Source organism: Mus pahari, chromosome 10 (genome assembly GCF_900095145.1).
Source record: "Mus pahari chromosome 10, PAHARI_EIJ_v1.1, whole genome shotgun sequence".
NCBI classification, from domain to species: domain Eukaryota; kingdom Metazoa; phylum Chordata; class Mammalia; order Rodentia; family Muridae; genus Mus; species Mus pahari.
Genome location: NC_034599.1, coordinates 103,891,153 through 103,901,951, shown reverse-complemented (window position 1 = coordinate 103,901,951; position 10,799 = coordinate 103,891,153). Strand labels below are relative to the sequence as shown.

The 10,799-nt window shown below is 46.5% G+C and overlaps 1 protein-coding gene across 5 annotated transcripts in view; it reads right to left on the bottom strand.

The window, feature by feature from the left end:
• The window catches only part of Kif9 (kinesin family member 9), a 51,216-nt gene that overhangs the window by 8,534 nt on the left and 31,883 nt on the right, over positions 1 to 10,799 (bottom strand). For 3 of the 5 annotated variants that reach the window (XM_021207039.2, XM_029543292.1, XM_021207040.1), the window contains exons 12-16: positions 10,559 to 10,663; positions 7,548 to 7,603; positions 6,766 to 6,856; positions 5,419 to 5,552; positions 2,261 to 2,455 (exon numbers count right to left, since the gene is read on the bottom strand). In XM_021207039.2, the coding sequence (XP_021062698.1) occupies positions 2,261 to 2,455; positions 5,419 to 5,552; positions 6,766 to 6,856; positions 7,548 to 7,603; positions 10,559 to 10,663 (581 nt within the window). The remainder of the gene's footprint in view (positions 1 to 2,260; positions 2,456 to 5,418; positions 5,553 to 6,765; positions 6,857 to 7,547; positions 7,604 to 10,558; positions 10,664 to 10,799) is intronic. The other 2 variants (XM_029543294.1, XM_029543293.1) reach the window with 1 other exon arrangement.

Below are 10,799 nucleotides of genomic sequence, written 5' to 3'. Positions count from 1 at the left end.
ATCCCGGTGGCAGGCATTCCCTCAGCAAAGATCTTCTAACCCTATCCCGGTGGCAGGCATTCCCTCAGCAAAGATCTTCTAACCCTATCAAAGAGCCGCACTCTTGGCGACTAAACAGCAAAACGCATGCGCCCAGGGGGCCATTCAAACCGGCACAGAAGCCCACGAGGCTCAAAACTTAAACAAGTCCTAAATCTTGGGAAGTTCCTAAAACTAACAAGATTTACCCAGCCCTTTTCACAAGCTTACAGAAGCAGTAAACTGCTGGGGGAAGAGGGGATTCTCTGCCTTGTCCAGAGTTCCAGGGGTGTCATCACCAAGGCTGGGGTAGGCTTTGGGGTGATGTAGTTGCCTTTAAGTTACCCATGTTCTGTAAGTAACTCCAACACAGTCATTGGTTTGCTAACTTGGACTCTGGAGGCATTACTGGTGTGTTCTGTCACTGGTTCCTTATCTAGAGTAAGTAGACTTTGGTTCAAATCTCCTTAGGAAAAGTCTCATACAATACCCCAGATCCCCGTAAGAATCCATCATCATGGGGGCCTGGAGAGATGGTTCAGCGGTTAAGAGCACAGACTGCTCTTCCAGAGATCATGAGTTCAAATTCTGGCAACCACATTGTAGGTCACAACCATCCTTAATGAGATCTGATGCCTTTTTCTGGTGTGTCTGACGACAGCTATAGTGGACTCATATAAATAAAATAAATCTTTATTTAAAAAAAATCCATCATCATGTCTATACTTCCAGCACTAAGGGGCAGACACAGGTAGATCTGAATGGGTGCCGATCACACAGCTTAGCTAAAACAGCAAGCTTCATGTTTGTTGAAAGACTATCTCCATATATATGGCAGAGAGTAAGAGGAGACAGTAGGTGTGTTGCTCAGGGCTTAGCATGCACATACATACAGGGGTGTGCACCCATATATTCATGCATATGCAGTGTACACACATATCCCCTAAGCAGAAGATTCCCTGAGAACCGCAGTTAATGTGATACAACCTCTGACACAGAGGGATGTGGGCTGGTGTTGTCAACTTATTTGAAATGCATTTTCAAAAGGACAACACAAGATGGAAGAAATGTAATAGCCTGCCAACAGAGACAAGAGGGCTCCAAGTGTATGGACATTCACTATGCAACTCTTAACTTTTCTGAGTGGTCTGAAATGTGCACAGGCTCAGAAGAAGTTTTTCCTGTATGTATTTTACACCACAGGGGCAGAAATAACAATTCATCCGATGCCCTTTATCTAATATTAACTATGAAAATGTTTCCTTTTTTGTTTCTTTGTTTTTCAAGACAGGTTTCTCTGTGTAGTCCTGGCAGTCCTGGAAACTCACTCTGTAGATCTGGCTGGCAAAATGTTTACTTTTATAAAAATATTTTTTGTTAATGGTGTGATGAGCATGCTTTTTCACGCCTCACTTCTATTTCCTCAGCCCGGGTTCCTACAATTTTGAGCTCGAGCTTCTCTCTCTCTCTCTCTCTCTCTCTCTCTCTCTCTCTCTCTCTCTCTCTCTCTCCCTCTCTCTCGGGATTCCCCTGTTTCTGCTGCCCCCCTTACTGTGAAATACTGGGATAGCAGGATCTAGTGCTAGACACCTGGCTTTTCCCATGGGTCCTGGGCATTCTGCTCCAGGTCATCACAGTTGCCCAGGAAGCACTTTTACCCACCTCCCCAGCCCCAGTTGTTCATTTTCTGAGCCAAAGTCTCATGTCAGGCTGGTGTCTGGCTGTCTTTGTAGCCAAGGATCACCTTAAATCCTTCCTGCTTCTGCCTCCCAAGTGCTAAGAATGTAGGTGTATGCTCCTATGCCACACTTCTACAATGCATTACTTATGCAAAAGACACCTCATTTTAAAATAATTGATATGTGGTAGTCCTAAAATCATGTGTTCCTGCGTGCACGTGCCCCACAGCATGTGTATAAAGGTCAGAGGACAACTTGTGAGAGGTAGTTCTCTCCTTCAACTATTGTGTGTCCTGGGTATTGAACTCAGGTCATCAGAACTGACAAGTTCCTTTACTACCTGAGCTATTTTCCCAGCCCCTAAAATAACTCTTGTTTGACTGTGTATCTTGGCAGATTGAGCTTGGGACATTTTGCATGCATATAATGTTGTCACGTTTCTTCCTTTTGGACTTTCTGTTTCCTGTTTATTTCTCTTCTGCTCTGAGCATCCTACCATGTAAGGACCACACCCTGATTTGGGTTGATCTGATCTGGTGGAAGACCTGTCTTTAGATGGGTACCTGGGTACACGTAATTCTTCCTTTGGAGAGTCTGAGATAAGGGGTTCAATGCTGGAAGTTTCCCTCTCTCGTGCAAGCATGTCTTTCATATCCCCATCTTTGGAAGATGGGATCAGCTGGGTCTTGGAGATGGAAGCCATATCAAAATCCTTGCCACTCACAGGGCTACTGGCACCTTCCTTTCTTGCTGAGGAGCTGAAAAACATCAGGGAAGTACCAAGACCCAGGCATTAGCAGTGAGAACCTAAGATCCTAGCATGAGCCCTTTCTCGAGCCTACTAGACCAAGCAGCCTACTACATTCAGTTTGCTTACTTATTTTTTTTTTTTTTTAGGTTTTTCGAGACAAGGTTTNTCTGTNTAGCCCTGGCTGTCCTGGAACTCACTTCGTAGACCAGGCTGGCCTCGAGCTCAGAAATCCACCTGCCTCTGCCTCCCGAGTGCTGGGATTAAAGGCGTGCGCCACCACGCCCGGCTTACTTATTTTATCATGTATCATTTATCCATCCATCCATCCATCCATTCACCCATCCACCCATCCATCCACCCACACATCCATCCATCCATCCATCCATCCATCCATCCATCCATCCATCCATTCATCCATTCATCCATCCAACCTATTTGTTTGAGACAAGGTCTTTTTTTTTATTAGATATTTTCTTCATTTACATTTCAAATGCTATCCCCCAAAGTCCCCTATACCCTACCCCCACACTGCTCCCCAACCCACCCACTCCAGCACCCTGGCCCTGGCGTTCCCCTGTACTGAGGCATATGATCTTCGCAAGACTAAGTGCCTCTCCTCCCATTGATGGCCGACTAGGCCATCCTCTGCTACATATGCAAGTAGAGACACAGCTCTGGGGGGTACTGGTTAGTTCATATTGTTGTTCCTCCTATTGGGTTACAGACTCCTTTAGCTCCTTGGGTACTTTCTCTAGCTCCTTCATTAGGGGCCTGGTCTTTTTTTTTTTTTTTTTTCAAGATTTATTTTATGTATGTGAGTACTTCAGACACACCAGGAGAGGTCATCAGATCTCATTACAGATAGTTGTGAGCCATCATGTGGTTGCTGGAAATTGAACTCAAGGCCTCTGAAGAGCAGATGGTGCTCTTAACCACTGAGCCATCTCTCTAGCCAGACAAGGTCTTACTATAGAGCCCTGGCTGGCCTAGAACTCACAGAGATTTTTGCCTCTGCCTCTGCCTCTGCCCCTCTGCCCCTCTGCCCCTCTGCCCCTCTGCCCCTCTGCCCCTCTGCCCCTCTGCCCCTCTGCCCCTCTGCCCCTCCACCTCCTAAGTGCTGGAATTAAAGGAGTACACTGCCATACCCGGCAGTTGGCAGCTCTAATCTTCTTCAAAAATGTGTGTGTGTGTGTGTGTGTGTGTGTGTGTGTGTGTGTGTACACATACGAGAGCAGTATCCTCAGAAGCCAGAGATGTAAAATATCCCTGGAGATGGAGTTCCTGGCAGTTGTAAGCTACCTGACATGGGTATTAGGAGCTGAGTCAGTCCTCTCCATGAGCAATATGCAGTGAGTTTTTTATTTCTTTTAGAGTAAAAGAGGATTTCATGTATCTCAAGCTGGCTTAGAGCTCCCTGGATAGCTGAGGACAATAATGTCCTTTCCATCTTCTTGCTGAGGCTACAGGCATATTCTATTGTCAGTTGATGTGAGGCTGAACACCAAACTCAGGGCCTTGTGCATGCTAGGCAGACATTGCAGCTGCAAAGCTCCATGCCCACATCCTTTATCAGTCCTTCCTTTCAGCTCTGCTTCCTCCATTTGTTCCCCCTTGCTTCCCTCTACCTTTCCTTTTTTTTTCCTTTTCTTTTTTGTCAGATGGTTGTACCATGTAAGTCCAAGGAGGCCTCAACTCATATATATATTTTTTCGAGACAGGGTTTCTCTGTGTAGCCCTGACTGTCCTGGAACACACTCTGTAGACCAGGCTGGCCTTGAACTCAGAAATCCACCTGCCTCTGCCTCCCAAGTGCTGGGATTAAAGGCATGCGCCACCATGACTGGCATATTTTTTTTTATTGTGTATGACAGAGTCCATGACTGGGAGAGGGGGAGGCCACAGGATAACTGTAATTTGTTCTCTCTACTTTAATGTAAGTTCCACAGATGAGGTCCTTAGGCTTGTATAGTAAGCAGCTTTATCTGTGGAACCATCTCACCAGCTCTGAATCCACACTCTTATGGCCTCAGCCTCCTAGGTGCTGGTATTACAGGCATGGATACCACCACACCCCAGCCCCCTTTCTTCTTACAGTAAGTGTTGCTGAGAGAATCAGTCTCCATGTAGGTTATTACTCCAGTTCCCTGCAGCAGAAAGGAGACGCCCAGGACATAGCAGGCAAAAGGTACATTTTCTGCTACATGATTTGTGGCTTGCACGTGGAACTTCCCATGTGGAAGGACTGCATGCCCTAGCTTATACTCCCCACAAAGCCATTAGCTCTGATGCTATCATTATTACAATCATCATTCCCATTTTAGAGATACAAGATCAGTTCTCATGTCTCACATGAGGAAGTCTCTTAGGAGTAAGAAGCACAGAGGTCTTGACTCTGAATCCCATGTTCTGGCTACCACTACCAGGCACTGCCTGGGCAGCAGACTGGGGAAAATGCTTTCTCCAACTTGTCTTAGCTGGGTATGAGACCCTTTTGAGCTTTTGAGAACTTGAGGCAGGAGGATTATCATGAGTCTGAAACCAGCCATCTTTGGCTATAGTGTGAGACTCATCAGGCTCCCCCAGTCTTACCTAAAAGGTGAGTTCAGGATTCCTGTGGCTTGAGTGCTAGATGCAGGTGAAAGAGTCAGAGGCATCTCAGCAGTATGGTGGGCACAGCAGTGCCCTAGTGCTGGCATGGCTGGCCTAGCACTTCCTACAACCCTACTACTCAACAGGCACAGAACATTGGAAGTAATGCAGTAAGATGGAAACACTGGGGGTGCTATGAGGATGAGTCGGAACACTCGGGGCATGGCCCTGACCTGAACCCCACAGATTACCCCACTGCTGCCTTGGCAATACTGCAGTAGTGAGCACTGGTATCTGAGGTACCCACTAGAGAATGGGGAGGCCATGTACCCTCTGTCTACCAAGGAGCCTAGGTGCCTCCGAGACTGACAGAGTTCTCACCTGAACTGGTCCTTCGGTGTCTTCTTGATCTTAGGTTTCTTCCCAGGTTTGACAGAAAAAGGAGCAACCCCAAGTCCAAAGCTTTGTCCATCAGGCTCACCCACTAGGTTACCTTCAACATCCATAAGCCCCACCTGGATAGGGGCCAGGAGAAGGACCATGGGTAATATTAGAGGTGCGAGCATACATACACACACACACACACACACACACACACACACACACACACACACACACAAATTTGGTTGCTTCTACCAGCTTCATGCTGTCCTTAGTAGAGCTGTTGCTGAACCCTAGAAAATCAATGTCTACATTCCATATTGGCCTCCTAATAATCCATCCTCCTGGGCTGAAATCAAAGGCATGTGTTACCATATCCAATCTCCTTATGAATCTTTTTTTTTTCAAGACAGGGTTTCTCTATATAGACCTGGCAGTCCAGGAACTCAGTTTGTAGACCAGGCTGGCCTCGAACTCCACCTGCCTCTGCCTCCCAAGTGCTGGGATTAAAGACATGCGCCACCACGCCCGGCTCCCTATCAATCTTAAGATCTATTTCCAACCTAATTCCAAGTATTGGTCATCTATATTATTAGCCATATGTGCAATTTATGGACATTATTTTAAGTGCAAAAGTGGTATACTATATTTTTTTCTGTGTAAGTATGTATGTGGATGAGGAGACCAGAGGGCAACCTTGAATGTTATTCTTCAGGAATAGTCTAATGCTAGGTCTCTCATTGGCCTAGAACTCCCAAGCTATGCTAGGCTGGCTTGCTACAGAGTCCCAGGACCCTGTCTGTCTATGCCTTCCCAGAGCTTGCATTACAAGGATGCACCACGCCGGGCATGCTTTTAATCCCAGCACTTGGGAGGCAGAGGCAGGCAGATTTCTGAGTTCGAGGCCAGCTTGGTCTACAGAGTGAGTTCCAGGACAGCCAGGACTACCCAGAGAAACCCTGTCTCGAAAAACAAACAAACAAACAAACAAACAAAAAACAAGGATGCACCACGATGCCCAGTTTTACGTGGGTCTGGGAATTGAACTGAGGGCCTCATGTTTGTGCAGCAACTGCTTTCCTGACTGAGCTCTCTCCGCTCCTAAAGTGGTTTACTCTTGCCCAGGGCACTCCATATTCATTCTGGTGGTTTTTTTTTTTTTTTTTTTTTTTTTTTTTTTTTTGGTTTTTCGAGACAGGGTTTCTCTGTGTAGCCCTGGCTGGCCACTATGCCCAGCTCTGGTGTTATCTTGATCTGGGAATGTGCTTGACACTTTGCAGTTTCTGCCAAAGTCTCCACAAAGATGGAAAGTAATGAGTAATGTTAGCAAGAAGCAACTATGCTTACCTTCTGGACAGCAGAAATGGCTGCAAAATCATTTTTGTCTATGAGAGTGTACTTCCTGCGCAAGGCAGACTCTACTTCCTGCTCCTGTTGGCTTGGGAGAAAGAGTGAGATAACACTTTGTAATGGGGGATATGCTGAGTCCACTTGGTTGAGACCCAAATACTAGATTCAAAGTCAGTTAGGTGAAGCCCTGATGATGGAGCAATAGCCTCACCATAAGCCAAAAGACAATGAAAAAATTAAAGGCCCATCCCTTTTCACAATGTACACATCCCCACATCATCCATCCCCAGACCTATAGAGCACCTTCCATGCCAGCTACATCAGCTCTACCATGACATCTGATAATGCCTGCAAACCTGCCTGGGGACTGTGATGTCACCTAGGTTCTAACAGGCCCTATGGAATGGAATGACCAGGCTGGTACCAGCTGCTGCTCATTGGCTGCTCAGACAATGGGTAGATCTGTACTCAAACAGAAGTGTCAGTGCTCCTTGAGGTAGAGAACATGGAAGATTCCTGAGGCCTGGCTCTGGGCACACTCATAGCTGGCACACCAGAGAGTTCCTGTCCAATTGATAAACTCAACAAACACCCAACGCATACCCTGAGCACTCAGATCTGGTTCCTTATGTGGCACAGAATGTTCTTCACACACAAACATACACACACCTCTCATACATAAGAGGGTTTTCTTGAAGGCAATTGCCCAGGTCATAAAAGAAAAAAAAAAGAAAAAGAAAAAGAAAATGGAGTGTGAAAGAGAATGAGGAGAAACTTACCTCAGAACCACCCTGAACTGGTTGAATACCTCCTGAATCTGCCTTAGATTGATTATCTGGCAGAAGAGAGCAAAGCAGCGTTTAAACAATGATACCAAGGAATGAGGCTGTGTCTAATAGCAGTCAGGAGCCTTGGCTGACTGAACCATCTCATTTCGATAATATGAGCAAAAGCCCCTCAGTCCCTGGGGAAATGGCTCAGCAGCTAAGAGCATATATTTCTCTTGGTTCCCTCACCCACATCAGAAAGTTGACAACTGTCTTTAGCTCCAGTTCCAGGGGATAATACTCTCTTTCAGTTTCCATAGGTACCCTATACAAAGTACAAACCCACACACAGATATGGCATGCGTGTATATTTTTAAAGATTTATTTATTTTTATGTGTATGAGTGCTTTGCCTATATGTATGTGTATGCCTGGTGCCCTCAAAGACCAGAGGGGACAACCGATCCTCTGGAACTGGAGTTACAGACTGCCATGAGCTGCACATTGGTGCTGGGAATGGAACCTGGGTCTTCTGCAAGAACATCAAGTCCTCTTAAGTGCAGAGCCATCTCTCCAGTCCCCACTTTTTGTTTTATGAGAAAAGGTCTAACTGTGTAGTCCAGACTGTCCTTGAACTCACCTGCTTCAGCCTCCCAAATGCTATTCTGGAATACAGGCATGTGCCACCGTGACCAACAAAAGTACTTTTAGAGTGGAAATCTCTAGGGAGGGTGTGTGTGTGGGGGGTTCGAGACAGGTTTCTCTGTATATCCCTGGCTGTCCTAGAACTCACTCTGTAGACCAGGCTGGCCTGGAACTCAGAAATCCACCTGCCTCTGCCTCTGCCTCCCGAGTGCTGGGATTAAGGGCGTGCGCCACCACACTACTTTTTAAAATACAATAATGGTTAACACTGTCAACAGGTTTAAAGTACCATGGAAACAGACCTCTGGGCGTGTCTAGGCTGAGACTTTCTAGACTGAGTCAATTAATGAGGAGAATTCACCATCAGTGCATGCAGTTTCATTCCATGGGCTAGGTTCAGACGGAATAAAAAGAAAGTGGGCTGGAGAGATGGCTCAACAGTTAACAGCACTTGGTTGGTATTCCAGAGAACCCAGATTCAATTCCCAGCACCCACAAGGCAGCTCACTCTGTCGGTAACTACAGGTCCAGGAGATCAGACACCCTCACACACAGATATATATGCAGGCAAAACACCAATGTACATTACATTTAATTTAAAGGAAGGGAGGAAGGGAGGGAGGGAGGGAGGAGATATCCAGGTAGATAAACCCTAGCACTCCCGCTCTCTCTGCTCCCTGACTGTGCTCAGTCTGACCAGCCTCAAGCCTCTGCCACTTTGCCTTCACTGCCATGATGGGCCTACATCATTTGTGAATCAGAACAAACCATTCCTGTCTCATATGGCTCTTGTCAAATATACTGTCATTGTCACAGCAATGTGGAAAATTAGTACAAATACACCCTAAGGAAAAGACTATATTAAACTGAAGGAAAGGCCATCCAGAGACTGCCCCAACTAGGGATCCATCCCATCTGCAGACACCAAACCCAGGCACTATTGCTGATGTCAAGAAGTGCTTACTGCCAGGAGCCTGATACAGCTGTCTCCTGAGAGGCTATGCCAGAGCCTGACCAATACAGATTTGGATGCTTGCAACCGACCATCGGACTGAGCACGGGGACCCCAGTGGAGGAGTTAGGGGAAGGGCTGAAGAAGCTGAAGTGGTCTGCAACCCCATAGGAAGAACAACAATATCAACTAACTGGATCCCCCAGAGCTCCCAGGGACTAAACCACCAACCAAAGATTATACATGGAGGGACCCATGGCTCCAGCTGCATATGGATCAGATGATGGCCTTATCTGGCATCAATGGGAAGGGAAGCCCTTGGTCCTGTGGAGGCTCGATGCCCCAGTGTAGGGGGATGCTAGGGAGGTGGGAGGAGCACTCTCATAGAAGCAGAGGGGTGGGATGGGGGTTTGTGGAGGGGAAATCAGAAAGGGGGACATTTGAAATGTAAATAAAATAACATATATATAAAACCAATATATAATTATATATATATACATATATAACTATATATATATAAAACTATATATATATATATATATATATATATATATATATATATATATTTACTTAACCAGCTTTCTTCCACTTCCAGAAGGTTAAGATGGACTCCATTAATGAACTTCTTGTTTGGGCATAGACACACACATACACACACACACACACACACACACACACACACACACACACACACGCACACACGCGCGCACGCACAGCTGGAGGAAGGTTAGCAGCCTATGAACACTAAACTTGATTCAAGATTGGTTTGATGCTCCCCTTGTGCTGGAAAGGCCACCAAACTTCAGTTACCCAAGACTCTCCTTTTGCTGCTGTCCACATTGACACTTAAGGGGGGCAGGGATAGTAGCCGATGTAGTTCCCTGGTGAGAGGTTTAATGGCTGCACTGTAAATGAGATTCATTCCCCTCTCCAGCCCTTCCTATGTGCCTGCTACATTCTTCTTTTATACTCCAACAGTGGGCTCTGGGAGGCAGGATCTTTTTTAATGACCGAAGACTGACAGTCAACCTGACTACCGTCCTTTATTAGCTTCATACCACCAGGCACAGCCAAGCTTAGCTAAGAGGAACCTTAGCCTGAACCTACTTTCCATCTCTGCTGCAGAGCTGAGGCTACTGAACATCCATCCCTGGTCACTCAGCCAGGAGGTACCTGGGACTCCATCAGAGCAGCCTTGCTTAAGGTCTGTTCCCATGCCCCTGAGATGGACGACCTTTGGTATATACACCATGTATAGCTCACTTTAGGGTGTGTAATCCTAAACATGGGCCCTAAAGCCATGGTGGCTGAGGCATTTGGCTAGGGTCTACACCACTTCCCATCTATTGCATCCATTCCACATCATAGTACTCAGCAAGGTAAGTCCGAGAGAGTTGAGTCTGTGGTTCCACAGCAGGACTCCTTACGTCAATCTCATCCAGCGTCCCCTCCAGGTACCTCCGTACTTGAGAGTTGATCTCAGCAATCTGAATTTCATCCATGGGGTCATAATTCACGAGGGTGCGGTTGGACTTGAAGGATGAAGAACATAAGCAATAAGAACCTGAGCGCAGCCGGGCGTGGTGGCGCACGCCTTTAATCCCAGCACTCGGGAGGCAGAGGCAGGCGGATTTCTGAGTTCGAGGCCAGCCTGGTCTACAAAATGAG